Raw genomic sequence first — 27,989 nt, 5'->3', positions numbered from 1 at the left:
TGATATGTGATTACTTTGGTTTTATGTGTTTGGTAGACCAGGGCTGAAGATGGTGGTTGGTGGGAGAGGCCAGCCCTGCCTCCCAGGATGTGCTCCAGACTGTACCTGTTGTACCCTGACTAGCACCTCTGATGGATAGGGGACCCCTCTTCTGCCCACGAGCCCCCCTTGTTTTGCAGAGGAAGTGTTGCCAGACAAGGAGCCCATCCCAGACAAGCTGGAGCCGAGCCCAAGTCACAACAGCGATTTCAGGCCAGGTGGGAGCTTGTTCCTGTCCCCTGCCATCTACCTTCTGGTCAGTCTCTGGGTGTTCTCCCCAGGCCTTGGTAGGAGTCAGTGGACAGGAGCCTGGGCTTGCAAGTTCCTCCTATCAGGATGGCTCTTCTTCCAGGGAGCAGACTCATCCCACCTCCCTCCTCCCTCCTCCTGTGCTGGTCACAGAACATCTGTGGCTCAGCGGTTCGCATTTCTGCTCAGAGCAACTACTCTCTGGTCAGAGCTCTGGGGCGTCTGTCATCTCCGAACCTGAATTCTCCCTCCCTGCATGGTGCTCTTCTGCCCTTTGCTGAGGTTGTTCTGGTGTGGTGGGGGAGGGGTGCTAAGGGCCCAGAACCTGCTCAGGGTGGAAAGAGAGGGTCCTTGGCCCTTTTCTTTTAAGTCCCTACATGTGACAGGCACACGGAGGGCAGACATATGTTCTGTTTGTCTCTGGGGCTCCCAGTGCATGGCAGGAAGAGGGCTTTGGGTAATGCCTCCTATAGAGACAGTCAGCATGGTTTGTCGCCTCCCCACCAGATGACTCCAAGGCTGAGGAGAAGGAGTCCATGGAGACACAGCAAAATGGCGACAGAGAGGAAGACGAGGAGGGGAAGAAAGAAGACAAGAACGGGAAATTTAAATTCATGTTCAACATTGCAGATGGGGGCTTCACAGGTACCGAGGTGGAGCAGGAGACAGGGGCTGGGCTGTTGGCCTCACTTCCCTGGAGTCTGGGCAGACTTTATCTGGGGTATGAATGGTTGGTATCAGTCCGCTATGCCCCTCTTAGCAATTCTGGAGCAATGTACCTCCGAGGCTGTGTGATGGCGGGTGCTGAGCAAGTCGGGGCTGGGGGACATCTTTCATTCTGCTCATTTCGGCTACTTTCTTCAGAATTGCACACACTGTGGCAGAATGAGGAACGGGCCGCCGTGTCCTCAGGAAAAATCTACGAAATCTGGCACCGCCGCCATGACTACTGGCTGCTGGCAGGCATCGTGACGTATCCTTGGTCAGTCAAGCTGGGATGACTGGTCTGACCCTCTGGTCCCCAGGGGACCTCCAGGCTCTAGGGAGGACCGTCCCTTCATCTCCCAGCTTCTGATCATTGCCCATAACCTTGACACTCCTTGGCCGGGCTCTGTGTCTCTCTATCATGTTCTGTCTGTCTGTGTCTTCTCCCAATCAACCTTCCCAGCACAATCATTGGGATTTAGGCTCCCCCTCATCTAGTCTGAACCCTTCTTCTTCTTCTTTTTTTTTTTTTGTTCCAACTTGGCAGAGCTTAGTCTGAACCCTTCTTGACCAAATCTGGATAAAGGTCACATTCTTAGGCTCCGGGGGTTGGGACTGTCCATCCGGGGTTTTGGGATAGAGTCAACACTTGGAGGCCTCAGTGCCCTCCCTGCCTGGTGCCGGTCAGTGCCAGCTAATGCCACTGTTGTCATCGTTACCAGCATGCTTGTCTTGAAGCTGAGTCTGTGACTTGCCTGGGTACACACCCTGGTTGTTTCCACCTCACCCCTCCTGTCCAGCCCCTCTTTCCTGTGGCCAGCTTTGCCCTTAACTGTACCCCCAGGCATGGCTATGCCCGCTGGCAGGACATTCAGAATGACCCGCGGTACATGATCCTCAACGAGCCCTTTAAGTCTGAGATCCACAAGGGCAACTACTTGGAAATGAAGAACAAGTTTCTGGCCCGCAGGTTCAAGGTAGGCCTTCACGGGTGTTACCTCCCTGCCTATCCCTGCACCTAGACCCGCGCCAGGCTCTCCTCTAAGAATCCATCCAGTCAGCCCATGCTGTGTGAGAGCATGTGTGTGCCCATCCCCCACTGTCCAGGGTATGGGATCGGAGAACTCGGTTTGTGAAAGGGTCCTGTGGCCCAGTAGATTAGGCTGGGGGGGAGGGAGGAGGCCAGCCCAGAGCCTCAACTTCAGGGAGGTGCCAGTGGGAGGAGGGGCCAGGCCAGTGCTGTCACTTCACACACACACCTTCCCCCCAGCTGCTGGAGCAGGCACTGGTGATCGAGGAACAGCTCCGGAGGGCTGCGTACCTCAACATGACCCAGGATCCCAACCACCCCGCCATGGCTCTCAATGCGCGCCTGGCAGAGGTGGAGTGCCTTGCTGAGAGCCACCAGCACCTATCCAAGGAGTCGCTCGCCGGGAATAAGCCTGCCAATGCCGTCCTTCACAAGGGTGAGTGAGTCCCGTTCCTTACCTCCGGTGGTGCAGCCCGGAGCCACCATCCTGCCCAAGGAGCATGCTTGGCCTCCACTGGAGGTGCTGACAGGATGCCCAGAGCGTGAAGCATCTAGGACCAGAGGGGTGTAGTTCTGTTCCTGTACCTCATTTCACCTGTAGGGAAACGAGGTCCCCCCTTTTATGCCCTTCACAGAAATGCCAACAAGGAGGGCACAGGTTGGGTAGGTGGCACAGAGGTAATGCTCACGTCGCTGTGTCCTGTGCCTGGAACAATGCATTTTAAGTGTCCATCTCGGGGCAAGGGCACTGGAATTTAAGAAGGGGAACAATTTGTCCAATGTCTCCTTTGAATCTTACTCCAGATCTCTGCTGGTCTGGGGGCTTCCAGACTCCTTGTGGGCAGGGGATAGCCCAGAGTGGAAACGGGTATGACTAACGCTTTACTCATATGTGAAGGGCTGGTCCATGCTCTGTCTCCACTGGCCACTACGCCCTAATGACCTAGTGTCGGTGTCGCTGGCCACCCAGAAAGGGAATCCCAGGCCAAGTGTCTGGAGTTCTTTTCTGCCAGGAGGGGCCCTTGAAGGAGTTTTTCTTGCAAACCCTGTTTCTCCAGTTGGCAATCCCAGGCTTCCCAGGATCTGAAGAGCCTGGTGAGGGATGGCCCATGGTGTCTACTTTTGGGTGTGTGTTGTGATGTATGTCAAGGGCACCTTCCTGGGCACTGCTGTATGGCATCCGTGGAGGGCAGGGCAAGCCCTCCATCTCAGGCCCTCCCGCCCTGCAGTCCTGAACCAGCTGGAGGAACTGCTGAGCGACATGAAGGCAGATGTGACTCGCCTGCCCTCCATGTTGTCACGCATCCCCCCCGTGGCTGCCCGTCTGCAGATGTCCGAGCGCAGCATCCTGAGCCGCCTCACCAACCGTGCTGGTGACCCCACCATCCAGCAGGTCAGGTTTGGCCTGCACACCGCATCATGGACCTGAGTCCTCCTGTCATACGGGGTGGGGTGGGTGCCCCTGGGCGGGGGTTGGGTGATGTTCTGGTTGTCACCTGTAAAGCTGGTCCTTGCCTCCAGGGCGCTTTCGGCTCCTCTCAGATGTACAACAGCTTTGGGTCCAACTTCCGGGGCCCTGGACCGGGAGGGATTGTCAACTACAACCAGATGCCCCTGGGGCCCTATGTAACTGGTAGGTCCCCATCCGCGTCCGGGCAGCATGCACGCGATGGCCCTCCGGGGCCCAGCCTGCCTGTCGCTGGGGATGCCAGGCAAGCCCATGCTCTGATCTCTTCTTGGCAGACATCTAGTCGTCCTCGTGACTTCCCCCTGCTGCAGCGCTCCTTTCCAGCTGAGGTGAGCAGGCTTGCTGGCCACGCCGCTGTCCCACACACGCCGCTGTCCCACACACGCCGCTGTCCCACACACACGCCGCTGTCCCACACACGCCGCTGTCCCACACACGCCGCTGTCCCACACACACGCCGCTGTCCCACACACACGCCGCTGTCCCACACACACGCCGCTGTCTCACACACACGCCGCTGTCCCACACACGCCGCTGTCCCACACACGCCGCTGTCCTACACACGCCGCTGTCCCACACACACGCCGCTGTCCCACACACGCTGCTGTCCAACACACCACTGTCCCGTATCCTCTGGTTTGTCCTGTTCATGCACTCGACTCATGCCTCTGAACCTTGGGAGTCTTAATATTTCTGGTAGCTTCGAGTCACATTCTGACCTGGACTTGGTCATGGCTGTTGTATGTGTGTGTGTATTCATGTGGACATCTTTATGTACACGTGTGTTAGACATGTGTTAGGTATCACTGCTCCCAGCCTGGAACCCTGTCCTGCATGGTGGTTGACCCCATGGATAGTTGCTGTTTGTCTTATACCTTTATTCTCTGTTCAGGACCAGGGGGAGGTACCTGAGGATGGAGTACCTGAGGGGTTGAGTGTATTAATGGTTTTGGGTGTGGAGATGGGGAATTCGGAGAGGTTGCCAGTCATGATGGCCTCTCCAAGTCCTGTCTGTCCCTGTAAGGTAGATGCAAGGCCAGAAGCCCTGGATGAGCTTCCTGGTAGAGCCTGCTGGATGCTAGGACTCCAGTAATTTGGATGCAGCTCACATCTAGCCCAAAGGCTTGAGACTAGGGGAATCTTAATTTCAAGATTCCCTGTGATCATAAGTGTGACCACTGTGGACAGCTGGGTGCCTCTGGAGACCTGACCAGCCAATTGTGTAACCCACTGATTTGCCTTTTGCAGCCGGGCCACCTGCCCAACCCCCACGGGAGAGAAAAGCTACAGCCCTTTTAGGAGTCGGCGCCGTGTTGGGATAAAAAAGGGAAAGCAAGCAATTCTATCACGCAGAGGACAAGGCCCAGCCTGGCTGCACAAGAGCCCAGAAGTGCCACCTCCTTGTAGTTGAAGTGTTCTTCCACACTGCATCCCACCCTCCGCTATGCCGGGCAAGGCCCTGGCACCTTTTCCAGAGTGACTGACTTAGAGGAAGTTCCATTTACCTGTACTTTTTTTTGCACTTTCCTACCGAAGATGCGAACATGTTTGTCTTGATAAAAAGTTGGATGACGTGTGGAAGACTCAGACTCACGGCGCTCCCGTCTGTCACCCGGCTCCAGACGCAAGGGGAAGTTCTCTGGAGGCCCTTGATGTTGCTCTGTGGACTGACTCCAGCTGGGGAGAACGCAGCATCCCACGGTCTGGAAGCCCTTAGTGTGTCCCTTACCCCTGTCTGCACCTGTGTGACGACCCGTCTGCTCTGGCCCCCTGCCTACTTGGGACTCTAGCGTTAGGGGGGGATCAGGTCTGGAGAGAGGCTGCTTAGCCTGGTGATGCCCAGGTTGGGGTTTTCTATCTCCTTCCTACCAGGGTTGGGGACCACCAGGTACATTTCATCTCCTGGCAGGGACACATATCTCAAAGGCTCTGGAATCTGTTTCCAGTGGACATTGGAGGCCCCAGCGATGTGTGGCAAACAGAAGAGGGTGCCTCAGAAGGCAGGACAGACCCGGGCCAAAGGCTGGCCCTACAGGGGCTTCTGAACATTTACTCTTTGCAGGAGTATGGTGCAGGCAGGTGGGAGCTGGTAGGGTGTCCCAGGAAAGAGGGTCATGTTTGTTGGGTGGTCCTGGGAGACTTGACCCACTCCACATGGGGACAGGGAAGCCTGTGCCCAACATCCTGGATCACAGATGTCAAGATGAACTTCTCTGTTGTCTTGGTCCTAGAGAGGCCTTGACTAGGGCAGCTGCTGTGTGAAGTAGGGGCCACCGTGGCCCTTGCTGGTTCTCAGAGGGGGTGGAGAGCTGCAATTGGAGGTGGCACTGGATCTGATGGCTTTTTTAGATCTTTCCTAGCTGGAGCCTCCAAGGCTTCTGGCCTTATTTCCTGTAGGGATGCCTTGGAATGCCAGGGCCATCTTCCCATGCCAGTGTTGCCATACCAACTTGTCTGGCTCTGCCCCAGCCTGTGGCATCACATAATGCTCCATGCTGGGGTACGGGTGGGGTGGACCTGCCAGGCGCTTGGCCTGTATCTGACCTTCTTGCTGACCCTAGCTCAATCTGGAGATTTTCAAGCCCTTGCCTTGGCGCTTCCTAGGCAGATGCCCTGGGGTTCAGTATACCCTGAAGATAAAGAAGAGGCTTCTGGGAAGAAGCACGTTGGGTCTGAGGTCAGGAAGATTGGAGGGGTTCAGATTCTCCTCCCTGGGAAAGGAGGGTTACACAGTGTCTCTGGGTCCACCAAGATTGGGGGCGGGTCTCCATGGCTTGTCTTAAGGACACTTGGGCAGGTGCCCAGTCTTTCCTTAGCCCAGATGTGCACATCTGTAACATAGCTCCTCCTCTGAACCCCTGGAGGGCTGGACCCCCACGGCTTCTTCCACTGTGGCATTCCCACACATTGGTCTGACACTGTGGGTAGGCAGAGGGGGGACTCTGGTCATAGACAGGACCTCTGCGGGCCTGAGCATACACCATTGATCTCCAGGTGTATCATGGTGACTGACCCCACGCTCTAAGAAGGGCTGTCCCCTGCATGGGAGTGGCCACCATAAGCTTGTCCCCCAACCCAGTGCCCCTTGTGCTAATCCCATCGGGCAAGACAGTCAGCCCTGTTGGCCTCATTTGGAGCTGTACTCACCTCCTTTGCCCCAGGTGACAGAGCCTGACACTGGGGTCTGTAGGCACAGGGGGGACAGTAGGGCCTGTAACTCTCAAGGGTTCACCCTTCCCCTGATGACATCTCCCAGGAGTCTGTGTTCTGCCTGTGTCTGCCTCTTCCTAGGCTACACCCACCCACCTTGGCCTTCTCTCCACAGCCACCCTGACCCGAGCCCCCTGCTGCTGGGAAGAGCACCTAGGAGGTTTGGGAGGCTAGATTGCCCAGGCAACTGTGGGGAGGAAAAGGTCTCTCAGCTGTCTCCTGCCAGAGAGTGATGGGGGCAGAGGTGGCATCTTGAGGCTGGCTCTGTTTTGCTGATAGAATTGGGGTCCTCATGCCACAGTGACATCACATTTCCAGTCACTTTGATTCACTAGCTGCTATAGGATTTCTGTGGAAGGTGTGGGGTGGCTCTCAGGTGAGACACAGGGCATTTGGGTTGGACCTACAACACCTGAGGGCACCCCCTCGCACACTCCTGCTCTGAAGTGCTTCCTCTGTAGAATTCTTATACTCCAGGGCCATCTGTGCGCCAGGGCTCCCTCCCTCACCCTCTAGGTGCCCCCAAACCCATACAGGGTTGATAGACTCAGTATAACACCTGCAACCATCCCCTAAGTCTTGAGGTCCTGCAGGGGGCATGCTGATGGTGGGCTTGAGGGCCAGAAATCCTGTAGTCCCATAGAGTGGACAGGTGTTGATGCTCGGAGCTTCTGGTGTGTGTCAAGGAAGGGGGTTAGGGACCCAGGCTGACCCTCCCTCCACCTTCGCTGTCTTAGCCTGTCCACGAGGTGGACAGCCACCCCTAAGGCGCTCGCTCCCGCACAGAACACAGCATGGAGGAGGAAGCCGACCCGCCCAATTTATATACCCGGAAGTTTACAGGTTGTGGTGCGTCAGCCCAAAGTCGTCGGTGTCCTTGTGTTTATGGATATTTTCCCTCTTAATTTTCAGATTTTTTTTAAAACAAAGTATTTTTTTAGGTGCGATAACCCAGAAAGGGCCTGTTGGGTGTGTGTGTATGTCCTGAACTCCACATAGCCACACAGGGACCAGAGTCCTGCTCGGAGGTGGCTCCTCTACCCGGCCTGGAGAGGAGGGAGGGCCCCCTGCTGCCTGCCAGGGTCAAGCTAGACTCTACAGGGAGTTCTCTTCCTGCCCAGGCCAGGCTGGCATCTGTCCTGCCGCTACCCCATCCAGTACACCCTGGTGAAGCAGGAATAGGCACTTGGAGCTAGCCAGAGTGTCTCAATGGGTCCCAGGGGCACATACCCCAGCTCCTCTGAAGGCTGTCCTGGGGGAGGCTGGACAGGCTAGCCAACTGTTATCTTTACTTGTACTCTGTGTGTATGTTTTGGTTTCTGTGTTTTAATAAACCCTTTGGGAAGGGATGGAGTTGTCGTAGTTCTTAGTCTTGCTGGTTTAGAAGAGGGAGGTGGTGAGTGGCGGGGGAGGTGAGAATGCTTTCCAAATCTTGCACCCCTGGCTCAGGGCTCACAGGGAGGAGGGAAGACCCCAAATGGCAGGGTGCTTGAAGAGGCACTGCCTACTGGCACCTTCAGACACACTGCAGTGACCCAAACCCATCAATGTGAGAATAGCAGCCAGCTGGTCTCTCAAGGCATGGAGCCTTCCAGCCATCAGCTCTGGGCCTCTGGAGGTGTTGGGAAGATGTGTGTATGATGGGGAGAGGTGCCCGCATCTCCCATGGGCATCTAGGAGGAGCAGGGTGGATCTTTTGACCAACCCATTCCATCTCTCTGCCCTGTATTTGGGCCCGCCCTTCCATCTTGACCTCAGCTGCAGAGTTGGGTTTAGGGGTGGGAAACCCAAGACCTTGACTCCCTGTGGTCAGTGGCTTTGCCCTCCCTCTAGCGCTGTGTGTGGCAATGAGAGGACGGAAGCATGGAGACCGAAGGGCTCGGATTTTATTTGTCATTCCATAAATATGGGCTGCACCTTGGTCTGAGTCTGTTGGGAAGCTGGAGGCGCTTGCGGTCGGCCTGGTGGGGTGCAATTAGCAAGGAGCCACGCTTGTTAAAAAATGGGGGGAGGAAGCACATTATGTACATGATTGACAAGAGCAGGCACACGGGTGTCCTGCGGTGCCTCAGGACCTTGGGTCTGGGATGAGCAATAGCAGGGCTCCGTGTGCCAGATCCCGCAAGCAGCCCCCACCTGTATCAGGCCTGGCTGGCTGTGCCGGAGGCTGGCTTGGGCCGACCAACAGGCACCTGGGGCCAGAGGAAGGGAGATGTGTGGCCATGGAGGAAGGAACTGGCCTTAGACCCTTCAAGGGCCTGGGGCCAGCTCCCCCTGTATAGGCTGCCTGTACTTGTCTTCTGTGGTCTCCCAAGACCTGTCCTACCCAAATCCCTCCATGGAGGCAGGTGACCCCCAACTCCTCCAAAGTATATAAGGAAGAAAATATCCCAGAAACACTTGGTTAAATTGTCATCAAGGAGGCTCCCTGCATCTAGGGCTCACCCTGCAGCCTGTCTTCCTGTCTCTTACACACACCCAGCAGGGGCTTAGCTCTGAGGTGTGGCTCACAGGCGGCAGCGGCTCCTACTGTGGGCATCCCTGCATACTTGGTCCACATAGCAACAGGGCTGAGGTCAGCTGTGTGGATAGGGCTGGCTACTTCCTGCTGGGCCACTGCAGGGCCCTGTCCAGGAAGCAGGCTCTTCTAGCTCAGGCATGGAGGTGCCAGAGCCTAGTGGCCTCCATTCCCACACCCACAGGGCTGCTTCTGAGGTCTCAGGGCTTGGGGCTTTGAGCAGTGGGAAAGATCTGAGAGCCCGGGGTCTGCAGGGGGGTTGTGTGTGTGTGAGAGAGAGGAAGCTGCTCATTCTGCTGCCTTCCTTCCTGTCTCGTTCCTCCATCCTCCCCACCCTGCCCTAGCCTCTGCCCAGCTCTGGCTGGACAACAGAGGGTAAAGAGGAGCAGGGAGGAGCCTTGTGATGGCAGCTGCAGAAGAGAAGCCGGGTGCTGTGCTTCCTAGGTGTATGCCTGGGGATTGGCCACTGCCTGTCCAGGGCAGGAGGCTTGGGTCTTCTAGGGAGTCGGGGGCACACATGGGCAGGACCCTGTCCCCAAAGCATCATAGGATCATGGGGATTGAGCCTCCAGGTAGCATGCACTGCTCAAACCTGCAGGCTTCCTGGCATCACGATATCCACCTAGCTCCTACTGCTAAGGGGCTGCCCACCCTGCCCTTTCTCCTCCTTGGCAGCCTGTCCTAGGCCAGCACGGCGGGATGCAGCAGGGAATGAGCCATCCTGGCCATCGTTTTTGGGAGGGGTCCCTGGAGATCTTGTCTTAGAAACTGGGGATGGTTACTGGAGTTCTGCCCCTCCCCCAGTTTGCAGCAATAGAAACCCCAGGGAGCCCCCCCCCCACCACTGAAAAGCTCTGTCTTTTCTGGGCAGAGCCCAAGTCACAAGCCCACTGCCCCAGTACAGCAGAGGTATTAGAGGAAGATTTGAGAGGACTATGGTCTTGTGAGCATGGGCCCAGTCTGCTGCGACCTGCCTATAGCGTGACCAGCTGCCACACCTGTCTATAGCTCAGGACAGAGGGGCATACGCCAAAGGGCTCCATCCAAGCCTGCTGCTGGGCTTCCCTGCTGTGGGGTTCAGCAGCTGTACGCAGGGTGGAAGACACTGGGAAAGCCAGCTGGGATCCTTGCCCCTGCCAGCAAGGGTAAGGGTGGGGGCCAAGGGCCAGCTAGGTAGGTACAACCCTAGCCAAGGCCCACTGGGCATGTGGGTCAGGTCAAGGTCTGGGAAGGGTGGGACCCCAGGCCAGCCTCAGACAAAGTGCCCGGTGTCCATGGAAAGAGGGGGGCCCTGCCCTAACCACCAGGATCTGGCTGCTGAAGAGGTGCTAGGAAGTGGCGGGCCCCTCTCTGGAGGCCGGGGTTCTTGGCAGAGAGGCCGGCCCTGCCTGCTCCGAGGATTAGAGCTCCATTCGGCCATGACTTCTGGAATCTCCATGGAGGGCCATGGCTGGGGGCAAACGTTCCTTCTTGAAGGATAAGCAGAGGTGGAAGGCTGGGGTGGGAGCCTTTGGACGTCCTCCCTAATCGATGCCATCTCCTGGCACCCGTCAGCCAGTATCCAGTGAAGAAGCGGCAGGTGGCATCTGGCGGTGACTTTGGAGGTCATTTCCTGGTAACGTCTGGACATAGTGTTTTCCCCTTGGATACGAACCACACTCTGCATTTGGCTTTGAAACAGCAGAAGCGAGCGAACAGAGACGACGAGGGAACCGGAAACTGTCCGAGCAGGTGGTGGGGGTGGCTTAGGATCTATAGTCCTTTTTGCTGTAGGGTTTATTGCCCAGAATGCTATCGATCTCGTGGACGATGGAAGACGACAGTTTAGGAAGGACCTGCGTGCAAGGGTGAGAGGCTAGCCTGGCCGGAAGGAGAGGCGGGCAGCTCTTCCCAGCGTCTCACGGCCAGGAATCCAGCTGCAGTTCCCATCATTAAGTCCCATCAGGTCTTTGGCCCTTGGCTTCCATCCGCGCCAAGAGCAGAAGCCACCTGAAAGCTCAGCTGGGGCCTGCCCTGCTCCATGTCACAAACCTCCAGGGTTTCATCTCACCTATGTCCCTGCAGGCATGCAACTCCAGGGGCTGCCCCTCTACTCCAGTCCTCTGACCTCCTGGTCCCCAAAGGGTTCTTTGATGAGTGGTTGCACAACCCCCTTCCCGCACCACCGGGACCTTTGTGTCTCTCTCTTTATGAGGCCTCCCAGGCCTCTAAGGCCTCTGCCCTGCATTTCAGCATCCTTGCCTAACTCTGGCCTCTCTGCCCACAGTGGTGGTTGCCTCACTACACTCAATCTTCTACACTGTTTACGTCTGTTCCTGTGAGGAACAACTCCACAGGAGCAGGGCCCTCTGCCATCCCCGTAGGCCCCATGCTCCTGGAAGGATGCTCAGTGAAGCTATCTATGTATCCAGGAAGGCTGAAGGTGCCTGAGTCACCACCAGGGCCCCCTTCTTACCTGTATTGCGCCAATGTTCTCCATAAGTTGCTCTGCATTGGAAGCACCCAGAAGCACAGAGCTGACACCCTCGTTCCTCAGGCACCAGGCTGTGGGCACATGACCAGAGGTGAGGGAGGAACCCCCTGCAGGACCTGCCTGGCTACATCTGGGCTCTCGCTGGGGGTCACAGGGTGCTCTTAGAATGCTCAGTAGTACCGCATGGGAGTTTGCCCTAGGGGTATCTAGAGAAGGTTCTGGGGATCTCTGGCTACATTGCTTCTGCTGGAGGGGTGGCCCAAGTGTTCAAAGATGCCTTCCCTTCCCCACGACCCCGGCTAGTTGACTGAGGGCCTAGGCTGGTGGTCTGTCTCTTAAAGAGACAAAGATTTGAACTCTGCCCCAGGAGTCCTTACCTTGGCCCTCAAGGGAGTGCTGTCTAGGGTCCCTCACAGGTGTCCCCTGCACCGTGCCCAGAGCCCATTACCTATGGCCAGCTGGGGGAGGGTGCAGCCTAGACGCTCGGCGATGGCCTGCAGTTCCTTCAGCTTGGCCTGCTGGCGCCGACCCTCCTCACTCAGGATCTTGTCCTTCAGCCACTGGTAGCCCTGGGAAGGAACAAGCTCCAGGTAAGGGAAGGTTTCTGGACCTCCAGATGCAGGTAGCTGATTCTCCACAAACATCAGCTCTGTTGGCACCTGGCCTCCTGTGTGCACCGGGCCAGACTTACACCCTTCCGGATCCTGAAGGACTAGGTTTGTTTGTGGTGGACCAACCAGAACCTGGACCAGAGGCACAGGTTACCTTTGGCCCTGTGGGGCCTCCTAGGACCCAGGCTTGGGAGAGAGTAAGACCTAGAGTTGGAGCTCTAGGGTGCTTGTCTCCCAAATATGATCGCCATTATGCTTCTTGGGTGTTCAGCAAGGGAACAGAATTTGATTTGGGGACAACTCTGTGCCCTACATTTTGTCTGGGGTCTCTGTGATGGTAGAGTGGGGGACATCACGGAGATGGGAGCATAGCCCAAGGTGGTAGTGGACCAGACCATTGAATGTTGATGCATGGAAGGGGTGAATGTGCGTATGTGTGTGCGTGTGTGTGTACGTGTGCATGTGTGTGCGTGCGTGTGTGTGCGTGTATGTGTGTGTACGCGTGCATGTGTGTGCGTGCGTGTGTGTGTGTGTGTGTGTGTGTGTGAGGTTCGTGGGTCTACTTATCTAAGGTCTGTCCCATGGATGGGAGGTCCTTACAGACTTGGAACCCCTTCTGATCCCAGCTGGGCTTACCTTCAGGGAGGCTCTGGAGTAAGGCGGGATGCCACTATCATACTTTCCTGAGACGATACCACAGGCCAGAGGGGACCAGGTCATGGCACCCACTCCTGAGACAGAGATAGAGAGAGAGAGAGAGAGAGAGAGAGAGAGAGAGAGAGAGAGAGCGAGCGCAGGTGAGGTTAAGCTGGGGCCCTGAGGGGTGAGGAGTGGGGCAGGCAGGGTAGGCTGATACCCACCTATCTTGTGGAACAGCTCTGGCAGCTGAACCTCTACCTTCTCTCTCTGGAACATGTGGTACTCAGCCTGCTCGCAGATGGGCGGGATCAGGTTGAACTGTCGGGCCACCGAGTAGGCCTCCTGAGGTACAGAAGGAGATGGCTGTGTCAGGAGACCTGGGGGGTCACGGGGAAAGGACACAGAGGCCTCCCAGGCCCTGATGCTCCCTCCACCTCCGGCTTTCCTGAGAGACTGAGGCAGACCCCATGGGAGCCAGGAAAAGAGGGGAGGCTTTGGAATCCTAAGACTTGATGGTTCTTGGAGGAATCACAATGTAGTAAGGCCTCAGGTCAGGGGTGAACGGGAGCATGGTGCTTCAGTGTCCCCATTTGTCATAAGGTGTCAATGAGCCACGGGTGTCTGAAGTCCTTCCAATAGGAGCAGCTTATGCCTGGCACTCAAGGCCCTGGACCTATGATGAATTTGAGGGTTGTAAAAGCCTTCCTGGAGGCAACAGCTACATCAGCTAACTGATGTAGTTAGTTAGGGATCAGGAGCTTGGGGCCTTGGCCTGAAGGCCCTCAGCAACTGACACAGATGGGTAAACTCAGGTTACTGCCTATAGACAGTCCTATGGTGGGGACATGACTGCCACTTAGAGCAGCCCTGCTTCTGCTCTGGTCTGAAACCCAGCTTCTCCCTCTAGGGAGTGGGGTGAAGGCACTGGCATCTTTCCCAGGGCTGGCTGGGTGGTCAGCAAGATGCCTGACCCAGACTCATGGATCCACTCAAATGCTGAGTTACACCAGGGGCTTCCAAAGTCCCCTGGGATTTTAAAAAACAAAAATCCTGTTGCACTCCCTCCCTGTATGCAGCAATAATGTGTGGCTCACGGACGCTGCAGCAGCGCTGCATGCCTGGAATGCAGGGACACTGGGCAGAGCCAGGGGCAAGGGCAGGGCTGAATGTGGAGTGAAGGCAGAGGCCATCAGGATTGCCTGCCCTCAGGCTGCAGGATGGAGGCAGACTCTCCTTCTGGGCCACTCCCTTCCGTGTCTTCGAGGACAGGGACATCCTGCTGACTCTTCCTGGGAACCCCAGAAATACATAGGGACATAAGCTGCTCTAGCCTGGTGGCTCCCATGGAAAGAGATGAAAATTGCTGGGGTGTTTTCCTGAAAAGGTAGCCCAGGCTCCCACCTGCACTGTCTGGGTATCAGTCTTGACCTAAGCAGTGTGATCTTAAGATGGGAGTTAACCCCTCTGTCCTTGACTTTCCCACTTGAGACAGAGGGTTAGCATCATCCTTTACCTACTGCGGTACTGTAGAGGCTAAAATGGGCATCGGCTCCTGTTAAGCCCTTAAGTCTAACAGAACATCCCAGAAGCCCCGAATAAATGGCAAGCAGCACAGGTACTGAGGGCCTAGGACCATGCTGGCAGGCTTGTCCTATAGATCCAGAAACCAAGTCCAGGGCCATGGACTGCGCTGTGAGGCAAGCTGAGACGCACACCTATGTCAACCACACCCTGCTATGCTCCGACACGTTTGTCCGAGTCTTGGGATCTCCTCCCACAAGGAACCCATGTCTGTGGAGACACGGGTGCCATCCTACCATGATCTCCATGGAACTCCAGCGTGACGTGCCCCAGTACATGGCCATCCCCTGGTTGATGACGTGGGTCATGGCCCGCACGGTCTCTGTGAGAGAGAAGGGAAAACATGGGTTGGAACGGCTGGGGTTCAGGCCCAGCCTGGGGATGGTCTGCAGATGCAGGTGGGGGTGCCAGGAGGAGGGAGCAGGCTGCAAAGGCATCTTGCAAGCAGTGTACTTCCTGGCTCCCAGGGTCGAGTGTGGGTGTTGGGGAGCGGAGATTCCAGGAGAAAAGAAAATGGAATTGAAATCCTGAAGACAAATCTCTGAGCAGGTGAGGCTTGCCAAGATCCCTGGAAAAAGGCTTTGTGAGCAGTCTGATGTCCCTGTGGCTGGCTATGGGGATGAGGGGAGGGGAACTCCAAGAGTGGGCCTCAGACTCTAGGATGAGGAAGTAGGAGTCCTGGTCACTCAGTGAACCAGCTAGGTGGATAAAGGCTTTACAACCAGACCGGCCAAGGCAGTGACGTCAGCAACGCTTGCAAACACAGTTCTGCTAGTTACTGAAAGCCATTCCCACTGGGGTCCTGAGGGCTTCACAGGGAGGGAAGATGGCATCTGTAGGGACAAAGGCAGGCCCTTGAGGCTGGGGCTCTTGGGACCAGAGTTTCTTGTTCCTGTGCTTGGGGAGCCGGAAGCAGAAATGGAAAGGTCTGGGCAGACCATGCCCAGGCTGGAGTCTTCCTCAGGGCAATGGGGGTAGGAGGGTGGGTTTAACTGTCCATTCCAGGAGGGACTGAAGTGTGAGGGTCCACAAAAGCTGAGACTCACAACATCCTAAGGAGTGAATGGCTGAGACGCTCCCACCCCATCCTCTAGGGCAAGAGTGGGACTCTCCCCACCACAACAGCACACGTGCCATCGAATTCACGGGTCTGGGGGGCATAAAAATCTGCCAGTTGGAAGTGTGAAGGGGACCAGATGGGAAGAATAAGGATGATCAGGAGTGAGAGGGGGAAAGGGGTGACGGGGGTGATTGAAATACATGATAATCATGTAGAAAAATGTCACAACAAGACCCATTATTACAAACGGGATATTTGAGCTAATTTTAACAACCCTGCCACTTGTAGGCCTTCTCCTTTGGCCATTTTGCTTCTTAAGAGATGGGTTGGCTCTGAAAACGGAACGGGGTCTTGGAGGGGTGAGGGATGGCTCCATGGATTTCTCACAGGTCTGATACAATGCTTGCAAGGGCAACAGCCAAAGGCAGGGTAGGGGTGTAGAGAAGTGTTTCTAAAAACACAGGGGTAACATCCGCCTCGCTTCTGAATGTCCCCACCCCACCCTAGTGGCCACGATCCTGGGAGGGACCGTGAGAGAAGGGGAGCAGAGAATGGCAGAGCCGTTCTGATGGCCTGCCTCGAAACACCATTGGGTTCACAGGACCTTCCTTGCATGGGGCATAGTGTTGGCTTCTGTCTTCCCTGTTTTGGGGGGTGTCATACTTCTTACTCATTCTGGGTCTCTAAGTATGGCTTTGGCTAAGGTCTATTCATGGTGGACTCAGGGCATCCTATCTCTGGAGCTAAGGTCACTGGGATTCTGGCAAAATGGTCCCAGTAAGTTCACCCAGAACACCAGGGAAGTTACATCTTACTCTGCCCCTGCAGGGCAACTCTGCCCCGCCCCACCACTTCTGAGGTCGGGGACTGTGACTCTTTAGGGTCTTCTTTACCCTACCTAGATGAGGGACACATGAGAGGGGAGTTTGGGCCTTCTGGGACCTTCCCTGAGTCACTGCCTTTAACTGACATGTTTTACACTGGGAAGAGGTCAGGAGACCTAGAGACCCTGGGTTCTCCTCCATGGAGCCCAGGCTCCTAGACAAGCTGCCCTTGTGAAGATTTTTAGAAACACTCTTGGAGGCACCTGAGACCATGCGGTACGGTTTCCCTATTCTTCTCAGCCAAGGCTTAGGTCCACATGCCAGAGGTAGGGAAGCTGAGAGGGTGGCGCAATCAGCCGCTCTCCCCAGCCTCCCCCAGAGCGGTCTGGTCACGGTCATGAGGATCACAGCCAGGGAGAGTGCGCCATGCTCTTCCCATGCAGTGCGGGAGATGGAGACGGTGCAGAGCCTGGGAATAGGGCTGATGGGTCAGGAGCCTGGTGTGACTGGCTATTCTGAGGGGTGGGGGAAACCTAGGCAGTTGGGGGGTCTGGCCAGAGGAAGGCTAAATGTGGGATGCATGTTTAGGAACACTGTGCACCTGCGCCCCATGTCAGTGAACCCAGAAACAGTGACACTTAGGGACGGCTGTCTTTCACCTCAATAATTAATGCTGCTCGACAGAAGCAGGGATGCTAAATCCTCCCAGCTGCGGCCAAAACCCACAGCGTCTCTGCAGCATCACAAATAATACATGGGAGGGGTCAGGTGGCAGCACCAGGTGGCAGGCAGGAGCCCTTCCAGCGTGGAATGCTGCCCAGTTCCCAGGAAGACCAAGGCCTATCCGTGAGGCGGGGTTCTTAGACCATTTGCTGATGGAGGGCAGATACCAAGCATGGCACAAGGACGCCCTGGGCCTCAGCATCGTGCCAGCTCATGTATGTATTCTTCAAGGAAAAGAATCACTCCATTTTGATCCTGGCTGCTAGATGAGCAGACTTGAGTGACCACACCCGGCCAGAGTGCTCACCAGGAACCTCTGTGGTAGACAGGGCGGCTTGTTGGCTGGTGTTCTTTGCCTCTGTTGGAGGCTAGAACTTACCAAGCATGAACTATGAAAGAGACGAGTCTTAGGGGTTGCTCAGTCTTATCCCAGGACCCTGCGGAAACCTAGTCTTTTCCAACCCTTCCCATTGTACCATCTAAGGTCAGGCTCCCAGGCAGGGACTGGAGCATCCTCAGGTTAAGGGAGACCCCGGCAGAAAGTCAGCCGGCCGCTGCAGGTCACGGCACCACAAGCATGGAGTGGGGGCCATGCACACGGGGAAGGAGGGGTGGATGACAGCATGGATGGGCAGCGAGGGGCTCCAACACCATCTTGCTTTCCCTCTGCTTGCACGATGTCCTCAGGGGGCGCTTCCCCACCCCTTATGCATTTTATGGAGAAGTTTGTCATGGGGGGGGACAGAGAGTCGTGTAAATAAAAATACTGTCTCATAAAATGCAACTCGGACACAGAAGTCAATAGTTGGCTGAGGGTACTGTGTACCTTCAATGATGAATGTCCTTGACTTGAAGGAACTAAATGGGTCCCCTGGTGATAAAAGAAAGATTTAAAGAGACCAGAGTTTATCGCTGTGGGAACACAGAGGAGTGGTATGATTAAGGGTGGGACAGAAGAGCACAAATCATCACACAGAACAGAGTTCTGCTAAAAAGGAAGAATTTTTTTTTCTCTCTCTCTCTCTATACATATATATATATATATATATATACACACACACACAGCAGTGTGGTATATATATAAAAGCAAATGGAGACAAAACAACCAGTCCGACTTAACCTCCCCAGACCCAGAAGCAGCAAAGCATAAATGAGAAGATGCCGAGGCAGGAAGTGGGAGAGATGGAGGAACCGGGAGTCGAGGGAATAAATAAAGCTAAAGAAACACAAACGGCTCTTCAAAGCCCTGAGTGCTTACTCCCTTCCAGGTAATAACTTACCCCCCAGAGCAAAAGACCGCTAAGCCCTCCCAGGGGAACCAGAATGAAAAGAATAAAACCATCCCGACAGCCGCCACTGTGCAAAATACCAACTGCTGGGAGCACACTAGAGAAGCCCTGAACACAGCCAGGATACAGAATGAGATCAGGGCCCCGGCTCAGCCTGGCAGGGCCAGGGCCTTCCCCTCCCCCACCCAGAGGCCTAGTCACCTCTGTCCTGAGCACTGTGTCCTGCATGAACCGGCTAGGGTTAACTGGTCGACCTACCTTCCATGGGCGTGTTGGGGTCTGGGCGGTTGGCGAAAACCACATCCACATAGTCCAGCTGCAGTCGCTCCAGTGAGGCCTTCAGTCCTGGGAGAGGAGCGGGAGGGGTCAGCACTGCCTGTGCCTGGCTCAGGGGCGAGAGTCAGAAGAGGCCAGGACCCTGTCACGTGGAGCTTTAGGACAGGTGAGGGTCTTGAGGAGATGCCAAGACAGGAGGCACAGCCTAAAGGGAGTGGGGGGCACCCTGGCTATTCCAGAGGACATCAGGAGAACCACAGGCCAAATGTCCTGAGACCATATGGATCCATGGCCCTTGGACCACTTCCAGGACCCGGCAGTCTGTACCGAAACAAGCAAAGCTTGGCATGGCATCACACAAGGAGAGGTGGTACAAAAAGAGGGTGGTGTGTAACACACACATCACCAACACACACCTCCTAGCAGCTTAGAGCAAAGAGGGTGAAGACACTGAACCTGGGGTGCAAGGGCCGGGTACCAAGCCTCCCTTCAGTTACGATGTTTCTTAATGAAAAATATTAGGTCAGAATAAGTATGACTTGGAAAGGAAGAGTCCACACCCAGACACCCCTACTCTGGGCCACATTGTCCATCATTCCCAACGTCCCAGTGTGTGTGGGGGTGTGTGTGTGCTCTTCCAGCTCTACTTTCTAGACCTTCTGACACACGCTCAGGGTGTCTCGCCCAGGACCGTTCAGACAGTGCGTGGCTCAGCCATCTCTGTCCAGGCTGAGGTTCCCTGCCTCATGGCTTTTTGGAGCAGAAAGAAGGGTCCATGTTCTCCAGGGTCGAGGCCTGGGGTGGATCACTGAAGGGAAGGCTACTATGCCTCTTAGCTGTCCTTCAGAGGAGGTCACAGGCTGGGGACAGCATGGTTAGAGAGAGCCCCCTCGTCGCTCAGGAGGTCACGGGCTGGGGACAGCATGGTTAGAGAGAGCCCCCTCCTCGCTCAGGAGGTCATGGGCTGGGGACACCATGGTTAGAGAGAGCTCCTCTTCGCCCAGGAGGTCATGGGCTGGGCACAGCATGGTTAGAGAGAGCCCCCTCGTCGTTCAGGAGGTCACGGGCTGGGGACACCACGGTTAGAGAGAGCCCCTCCTTGCTCAGTGGTCATGGGCTGGGGTACCATGGTTAGAGAGAGCCTCTCCTCGCTCAGGAGGTCATGGGCTGGGGACACCACGGTTAGAATCCATGCTCACCTTCAATTATGTGCTTCCGGGAAAGGCCTCTCTCTGTCTCCGCTCTGAAAAACAGGCCAACAGGGTGGGAGATGTTGCAGCCGACTGGGGGTAATATTTACGATAACAATTCTGGGAAAACACAGGTCAGACCATGCGACACCTGCGGATAACAGCTTCAGGCTGAGGATCCACGGCTCAGGTGGGTACCTGGACACTGACCCCAGGGTGGCACAGGGCTCTAGGCTTCAATATTACCTTGCTGCTCAGCTTGGATTTATCATTTATACTTTTTGAGACAGGTTTTCCCTACATAGCTCAGGGTGGTCTCAAACTCATGATCCTCCTGCCTCAGCTTCCCAAGTACTGGGGTTACAGATATAAGTCTAGCTAAGGATTTTGAAAATTAAGAACAAATATTTAATTTTTTTGATATAGGGTCTCATGTGTCCCAGGCTAGCTTCAAATTTGTTACACAGCCATGGATGACCTTCAACTTCTGATTCCTCAGCCTCTGAAGCACTGCAATTGTCAGCAGGAACCACCGTAGCTTACAGGGTATGAGGAGAAAAGCAGGGCTTCGTGCATGCCTGACAGGAACTCTACTGACTGAGCCTCATCCTCAGCTCATAAATCCGATTTATAATCTCCAGGAGATAAACTTGCTCAAGCCCTGTCGAGAATAAGAGCCAGACACCTGGAGGCTGGCAGAGGGATAGGTGGTCCAGAGACTTTAAGATGGTTTAGACAGGTCACGATTTTCTGTTTTCTAGAGTTTTTATAATGTCACCACGTAAGTAAAAATAACAATTAAACAAGGCTTGAGTAACAGGCACATTCAGCCAAAGCTGCTTGCAATTTGGGAAGAGACGAAATGGGTGTGAGGTTCCCAGACTGGAATGAGTGCCAGCCTGCAGGTAGCTGTGGAGGGGCCAACATTCCCTCCTTCCTCAAGGACAACAGTGTGACCCTTGCCCCGGCTTTGCCAATGGTGTCTCGGCAGGAACCCGGACTCCAGCTTCCCCTGGGGTATTGCAAACTGTGGCACTTACTTTCCTCCCCAGAAGATCTTAGTGGTGATGACGAGGCTGGACCGTCTGCAGAGCAGAAGAGAGGAGTTACTACTGGACCTGGCTGGCCCTTGAGGTCTTCCCTCGGCCTTCACCGAGGGGTCCTACAGCTGTGCCCCCTGGGAGCTTGGTGTGAAATGGGTGTTTCTGAATTGTGACGTTCTCGCAGGTGCCAAGCTCAGGGTCTGGTTCTCCCCACTAACAGATGAACCAAACACCTCAATGCTGCAGGTGTATCAGGGTCTGACAGCAGAGATGCAAGGTAAGAGCAAAGGTTTGCAGGGATGGGGACAGTGGCTTCCCCGTCCCTATGTGTGCGCCTCAGCCCCACGAGGGCCCACAGAGGCAGGAGAGCCTCAAGCTGGACTCACAATGCCTGCTCTGCTGCCAGACATGGGCAGTGCCAGCTTATGCCCAAGGAGTGATGAACTAGTGTGAGTCTCTCCATACACACCATCAGGGGCCTTGGAATACTTAATCGGAAGAATTTATTTGGGATTGATCAGCACCAAGGGGAAACAAGCAGGCTGTATGAGAGGAGAGGGGGAGGGTGTCAGGAACCCTGTGGTGTGAGGTCTGGTCACTGAGATTCTGAGTGACCATCAGGAAGGTCAGGGAGGAGGAGAGAAGGTCCAGCTTTACCTGGGTCTTGGGCTATAGGGTAGGACTTGGCCTAGACTGACAAAGTCAGGGATCTGCTTGAGTGGGTGCTTTGAGTTCTGTGGTGTCTGAATGAGAATGGCCCATGTAGGCTCATGCCATTAAATACTTGGTTCCCAGTTAGTGGAACTCTTTAGGAAGGGTTAGGAGGTGTGGCCTTGTTGGGGATGTGTCGCTGGGCTGGGCTGTGAGGTTTCAAAAGCTTACACCAGGCCCACTCTCTCCTTGGAGGCCTGCAGCTTGTGGATCAGATGTGCCCTCAAGAAGTGAGCTCTCAGGTGCTTCTCCAGCACCACGCCTGTGTGTATGCGTGCGTGCGTGCCTGTATGCGTGCCACCATGCTCCCCACCATGATGATAATGTACTAAACCTCCAAAACTGTTAGCCAGCTTCCAATGAAATGCTTTCCTTTATAGCATAATAAATGAAATTATAAATCAAGACATTTCCTTGTCTTGATCATTGTGTCTCCTCCTAGCAATGGAACAGTGACTAAGACAGACTCCTATTCTGTTGTCTTTGAGCTCCACCACCTTCTAATCCCTGCGGGACATGATTTGCAGGGTGCTGGGCTGAAGCCTGCCAATCCCCAGGTCCAGCAAGGCTTGGCCAGGCCACATTGGTGATTGACAGACCCAGACAGTCTGTCTTCTGCTGCACACTGGTCCCTTTACAGATGCAGTCAGTGAGCTGCAGAAGGTTGGACTATCTCTGAGGTCCTTGGACAGAGAGGACAGAGTTCAGCTGAGAGCTAAAAGGCCGTCACACTTGAACCTCAGTGTGGTGTCCCTGTCATGCCCAGGCTACCTGGGAATGCTCACTGTGTTCAGGAAGTTCATCCCATGAAGCTCTAGGAGCAGAGCGGGACAAAGGACAGCATCACTTCTGCCTCAGAGAGCTGGACTGGACACCATGGGGACATGGCGAACACTGGTACCCTGGCCTTAACTGCTTCCACGGCACCCACTGTGGTGTGAAGGCTCACTCCCTCCAGAGGGCGGAAGGCACTTCTGTGCTGAGAAGGTCTCCCCCTTCAGCAGGGAAAACTGGGCAACTTGAGATTTCAGCGAGGTTGTACAGGGAGGCCACAGGCGGCACTTTGCGCGTGCATGATGGGGTTTCACCTGGCGGAGAATGCCCTTGAGTGCCTGCTTCTTCTGCCTCCTCCTGATGGGCATGTACCACTCTGCCTCATTTACACACTGCGGGGGAATCGAATGCAGGCCTGGGAAGTACTCTAGCAACACCCCCAGCCCTCGGCAGGACTCTCGTTACTGCCTAACCTACTGTTCCTTGCAGGGTACTGAATTAACGTTTCTATTAAAGTGGGGTGCGGGTAGAAGAGGCTGGGGAGCTGGCTCAGTGAATAAGGGTGTGTGCTGTCAAGCTCAAAGCCTTGAGCTTGAGTCCCTGAATTCACAGAGTAGGGGAAGAGAATCAGCTTCCACAGGTTGCCATTTGACCCCAACACGCACAGTGTGGCACATACCTACCACATGTAAATAAATAAATGTAATGATAAAACAATAAAAGAGCACACAAGCGGCTGACAGACCACCCCTGTGGTAATCAGCAGAGACCAGTCCCCAAACACTCACGGTTCCCACTGCAGTGCTGGCCAAGTCCAGGCTTGCCCCAGGCAGATGGCCTGCCCACCCCAGCCAGGAACCCCAGAATGCATTCGCTTCTCCTGCCATGCATACCGCTCTCCACCCCCAGCCTCCCTTGTGTGTCCTGGAGACAGACCGCAGAGATAATTACCTCCATCCCTTCTTCTTAATGATGTTTCCTAATACCACTTCAGCCCTGCAAAGCAAGAGAGAAAGAGAGGCAGACATGGGGATTTCATCTATGCATAAAGGAAAAAAAAATCAAACCCAGCCTCACCGTGACAATGAGCCATCGGGTCTCCTCTGAAAATGCCACTGGGGTTGGAATGCCAGGCGCCTATGTGGCCTTGGCCCAGTGGCTCATTCCAGAAGGGGTGAAGTCTGCAACTGCCCAGGACTGGCAGTGGGGGTGGGGGTTGGGAGGGCTGCTCGTCCTCTGATGAAAAGGCCCTGTCCTGGCAGCAGCACCTCTACACTTGTTGGGGAAGGAAAGGTCCCCAGAACTGGCTTCCTCTGCCAGCTGCAGGTACACTGGGGAAAACCCTCGGCCAAGGGACATGGGTAAAATGTTCAGGTGAATTTATATTTAAAAGGCAAGCTGTGCTCCAGGTATTCTCCGCACATGTCGTCTCTGTATGCAGAGACGGTGCACTTCCTGGGGCCAGCGCAGGGCTTCCAACAAAGCCTGTGTGTGCCTGTGTGCACACATGCGTGACTGTGCGTGTGTGTGTTTGCGTGCAGCTCGTTCCTCTCTCTAAACAACAGAGAGCCATCCAGCCCACTGCCTGTTCTTGGCAGTGGCTCAGGGTCCTGCTTCAAGCTGGGGCCAGCTGGGGTCACAAGCCGGCTGTTCCAGCTTGGCGCAGGACTGCGGATTAACTTTTAAGAACTTTATGCTTGTAGCAAAATGTTTCTGAGCGAAAACAACAGACGGAAAATGATCCAAACCCAGCGCTACATTCCAATTATAAAAGCGCCTGAGTCATCCACTCAGAAATAATGGGCTCTAATTTGCAAGCTGTTTAGCATATATTCTGAATGCCCCTCATTTATGGTCAGGACGTACTGAAAATTCAATCAGCTCTGGCCTCCTTTCATTCCTCGGTCCTCCAATTTGTCAGACAAAAGACCAGGAGAGGACTAAGATGACAGTGAGGCTGCCTGAGCGGCTAACTCAAGCCTCCTGCTTGCAATCTTGGTTGCAAGCTATGAATGTAGGCACAGAAATACTGCAGGTCGCCGAGAAGCACACAAATTACTGTCAGAAAGAAATGTGTGTGCTGACCCCTGGTCAGCGAGGGGTCAGCTCTGACAGACTGCTTGCTGGAGCTATGGCTAGCCCCTTGGTCAGAGAAGCTTGGCCTGACCCCAAGGCAGAGTGTGCAGCTTCCCAGTCACATTGGCTGCTGGTGTTAAGGTATCTCTGTGGTGTGACCGGGCTGGCTTAGCTACAGGCTGGACTGTGGAGCTACAACAGCTGGCTGAAGAGCTGAGGGTAGCAGGCTCCAGAAGCAATGCCATTCAGAGCAGAAAGTTTTTGCCTAAGGCCTTGGCTTCTAGCAAGTGGCTCCTGAGAGGCCCCAAGGATGCTCAGTGTCTGGCATGGCTGTCCTGGCATGCCAGCTTTGAGTGTCCAGTTAAACAGAAGTGAAAGCAGTGACAGAGTAGAGTTTGGGGAATGCTCAGTGATGGGGCCATCTGGAGATGAAGGAGGTGGCATTAATCTGTGTTTGCTCTCCTGGGCAGCAAAGCTGAGGCAGGAGCTGGGCCAGGGAGGAGACAGGGAGATGCCTCTGGGCTGGGCATCTGCACCAGGCTTTTCAACCTCTGGCTGCTCTGCCTAGCTCGTCTGTCTGGAGAGCATCTTGTTGTGATTGGAAGCTGCTGTCTGTTTGGAGGAGGGGGTGGTGGGATGTGGTGTGGGAAAGATCCAAGCACTGTTGATGGAGGCTAAAGGGGGTGGGGGAACAGCTGTCAGCTCTCCAGGCCTTGGTAGGGATTGGGCAGCGGTCCAGCTGGGTTCCCTGATGCTTGGTGCCATGGGTCCCGCTCTAGGTGGCAGGTAAGATCCCAAGGCCCAGGGAGCAGGTGCTGGCCCTGCGGCCATGGCACTTAGCAGGTCAGGGCTGCAGCCAGCCCAGCTGATGGGAACTTGGCTGGCTCTGAGCAGGAGTGGGCTGTACGGAGGACAGAGAGGGAGCCAGAGAATGATTTCACCAACAGAAACTGACTTTTGGAAATGTGATGTAGGAGACCAGATGATTTGATTTCAGCCCGTCTTTAAAATCGAAGCCAACAGCTCTGGCTGAAGAGCACTGAGCCTTTGCATAATCGAGTTGGAAAGTTCACTGTCAAGACAGAAAGCGTTTCCTCCGCACCGCTCAAGCTCAGAAAGGCTGTCCACCCCACAGCCCCTTCTGCATCGTTAAGACACAAACAGGCCAGGCTCACGGGGCTCCAGCTCATCCACACAGCCGGGGACAACAGTAAATCCCCCCATAGCCCAGCCCTGTGCCTCGTTAACCTCGGTGCCAGGGCACGCAGAGATTTTGGTGAGCAGCCAGTGCCTGAGTGTCCCGAGGCTGGCCCCATCCAAATATCTCCGAGGATCATTTGGACTTTTAAAAAGAAGACAGAGTGGTAGACATTGTCATGAGTGCCTGGGAGGGAGAGACGGGAACTGGAGATGTGGCTCTCTGAAGGTGTCCTGTGCCACCTTCTTCTGTCCGTGAGAAAGGTACATACTTGCCAGCGGCGTAGACCTCTGCGGTATCGAACAGGTTGATGCCATTGTCGTAGGCCAGGGTCATGAGGTGCTCTGCCATCTGAAATGACAAAACGGGAGCTGGTGGGGACAGCACTGTCGTTCCAGATCCAGGGAGGTTCTAGGCAGGGGTTCTCAACCTTCCTGATGCTGTGGCCCTTTAATACAGTTCCTCACGATGTGGTGACCCCAACTATATAACTATTTTCATTGCTACTTCCTAACTGTAATTTTGCTATTGTTATGAATTGTAATGTAAATCTGTGTTTTTCCAATGGTCTTAGGTGATCCTATGAAAGAGTCATTGGAACCCAGAGGGATCATGACCCACAGGTTGAGAACCACCTCTCTGGAGCATCAACCCTGTAGCCTAGGCATTTCTCCTGGTTCCTCTGTCCTTCCTGCCATTGCAGAGGGTGGCAACAAACCCTTCACAAAGGACAAAGATGGCAAGACAGATGAGGGGAAACAGCCTGCTGGCTATGATTTTTTGGGCTCATCATGGAATGTGGCCCCTGTATTGGGCTAGTGTCTCCCCAAAATTCAAATGAACCAGAATGTCAGGATGGGATCTTATCTGGTAGCAGGGTCATTGTGAATGTATTTACTAAGATGGGGCCACATGGCCTCCTGGCGGGCTAGCCATGCCGTCCAATGTGACTGGCATGTTAGCGGGAGGGCTATATGGTGGCGGAGCACTGACTGCAGCAACATGCCTGCAAGCCAAGATATGCCCCCAAGAGCTGAGAGAGACAGGGGCAGACTCCTTCTCCAGGCCTCTGGAAGGACCAGGTCTTGACTGAAGACATGTGATTGACAGCACCTTGCCATGTCAGTCATGGGAACCAGTGGCCAGTTGTAGTAGGATGCCCCCTCCTTTTAAAAAAAGATTTAGTTGTAGATTTATCTGTATATGGATACACCTCTCCCAGCTATCGTGGGAGGGTTGCACATTGACCACAGAAGGCCCCACATCCACTCTAGTGGGGCTGAGGGTCATGTGGCCTCTGCTGGCATTTCTCTAATACGACACTCCTGGCCATCCAACCAACCTCACTGCTGGCTAGATCTTACTCCTTGAGCTCCCAGAAGGGTGGGTGAGCTTTGTTTCACGACAAACAGCAATTGGTGGTGGGTTCTGCCATCAAGGAACCTGTGACCGATGGCCCCCACCGAAATACAGCAGAGAGAAGTGCCCCGAACACTGCAGTTCTCAGAGGGCCAAAGCTACTGAATGCAGCTCAGGCACCAGACCTCCCTCCCGAGTCAGCCCAGAGCGGCTGGATGTTCCAGCCTCCTGCCTGGTTCTCTGGTATTCAGTAGGAAAGAGGCGTGTGTGTGTGCACATGCACGCATGTGTGCATGCCCGTGTGTCTGTGTGTGCATATGGCATGTGCGTGTGTGAGCATGTGTGCATGCCGAGGGACTCTGGGAGTGAAGGGCACTGCTAGCGGAGTGGACCCATACCCAGTGGTGGTCATGGGAAGGTGGATTTGGTGCTGCTAGAGTCCCTGATTCGTCAGGGGATCTGAGATATCCAGGCTGTGCTAAAACCTAATTTCCAAACACTGCAGCTACTTCAGAGCCACAGCTGCTGGGGTCTGAGAGCCAGAAGGACCAGGGTGATGAGGCCACAGGGCTCTGGAGATCAACCTGCAGGGAGGTTTGCCGTCTTTTTCGCTGCAGCTCAAGTGTGAGCATGTCAAATGCACAGTTACTGTTGCTCTCTGGGGGCCTGATGTAACAGCCAAGCCTTCTCTCTAGAGCTGCCCACCTGAGGAACCTCTGCTCGTGCCGGGCATGTTCTCCTGCAATGCCAAAGCATGGGCAAGTGCGGTTTGTTCACAGGTGTGCTCTGTTGCTTTCTCCACGACCTTTCCCAGACGTGTCTCACCAGGCAGCCCGAGCCATGCCCAGGGAGACATTGCATGCTGCACCCCACTGGGTAGGGGTCATGTGGCTTCCCTGGAGGGTTTCTGAGGCTCATGGCTTGCATTTTTGTCTTTTGGGGA

General features: G+C 55.0%; 2 protein-coding genes across 13 annotated transcripts in view; one reads left to right on the top strand and one right to left on the bottom strand.

Annotated features, from left to right (window-relative positions):
• The window catches only part of Chd5 (chromodomain helicase DNA binding protein 5), a 52,724-nt gene extending 44,674 nt beyond the window's left edge, over positions 1–8,050 (top strand). For 4 of the 6 annotated variants that reach the window (XM_087906804.1, XM_087906803.1, XM_087906805.1 and 1 more), the window contains exons 34-42: positions 180–257; positions 796–933; positions 1,153–1,261; positions 1,838–1,970; positions 2,264–2,459; positions 3,253–3,416; positions 3,545–3,656; positions 3,767–3,820; positions 4,740–8,050. In XM_087906804.1, coding sequence (XP_087762930.1) covers positions 180–257; positions 796–933; positions 1,153–1,261; positions 1,838–1,970; positions 2,264–2,459; positions 3,253–3,416; positions 3,545–3,656; positions 3,767–3,774 — 938 coding nt within the window. In that variant the 3' untranslated portion in view covers positions 3,775–3,820; positions 4,740–8,050. The remainder of the gene's footprint in view (positions 1–179; positions 258–795; positions 934–1,152; positions 1,262–1,837; positions 1,971–2,263; positions 2,460–3,252; positions 3,417–3,544; positions 3,657–3,766; positions 3,821–4,739) is intronic. The other 2 variants (XM_087906806.1, XM_087906807.1) reach the window with 1 other exon arrangement.
• A 515-nt stretch (positions 8,051–8,565) lies between these two features.
• The window catches only part of Kcnab2 (potassium voltage-gated channel subfamily A regulatory beta subunit 2), an 89,708-nt gene continuing 70,284 nt past the window's right edge, over positions 8,566–27,989 (bottom strand). For 5 of the 7 annotated variants that reach the window (XM_087906812.1, XM_087906816.1, XM_087906814.1 and 2 more), the window contains 12 exons: positions 25,959–26,038; positions 23,365–23,409; positions 20,926–20,970; positions 19,895–19,938; positions 18,678–18,764; positions 17,957–18,001; positions 14,760–14,845; positions 13,164–13,284; positions 12,940–13,034; positions 12,141–12,261; positions 11,675–11,763; positions 8,566–11,054 (listed from right to left, as the gene is read on the bottom strand). In XM_087906812.1, coding sequence (XP_087762938.1) covers positions 10,965–11,054; positions 11,675–11,763; positions 12,141–12,261; positions 12,940–13,034; positions 13,164–13,284; positions 14,760–14,845; positions 17,957–18,001; positions 18,678–18,764; positions 19,895–19,938; positions 20,926–20,970; positions 23,365–23,409; positions 25,959–26,038 — 948 coding nt within the window. In that variant the 3' untranslated portion in view covers positions 8,566–10,964. The remainder of the gene's footprint in view (positions 11,055–11,674; positions 11,764–12,140; positions 12,262–12,939; positions 13,035–13,163; positions 13,285–14,759; positions 14,846–17,956; positions 18,002–18,677; positions 18,765–19,894; positions 19,939–20,925; positions 20,971–23,364; positions 23,410–25,958; positions 26,039–27,989) is intronic. The other 2 variants (XM_087906817.1, XM_087906818.1) reach the window with 1 other exon arrangement.

This window comes from Myodes glareolus, chromosome 6 (assembly GCF_982192425.1).
Source record: "Myodes glareolus chromosome 6, mMyoGla1.1, whole genome shotgun sequence".
NCBI classification, from domain to species: Eukaryota; Metazoa; Chordata; class Mammalia; order Rodentia; family Cricetidae; genus Myodes; species Myodes glareolus.
This window is presented reverse-complemented; position numbering and strand designations above follow the sequence as displayed.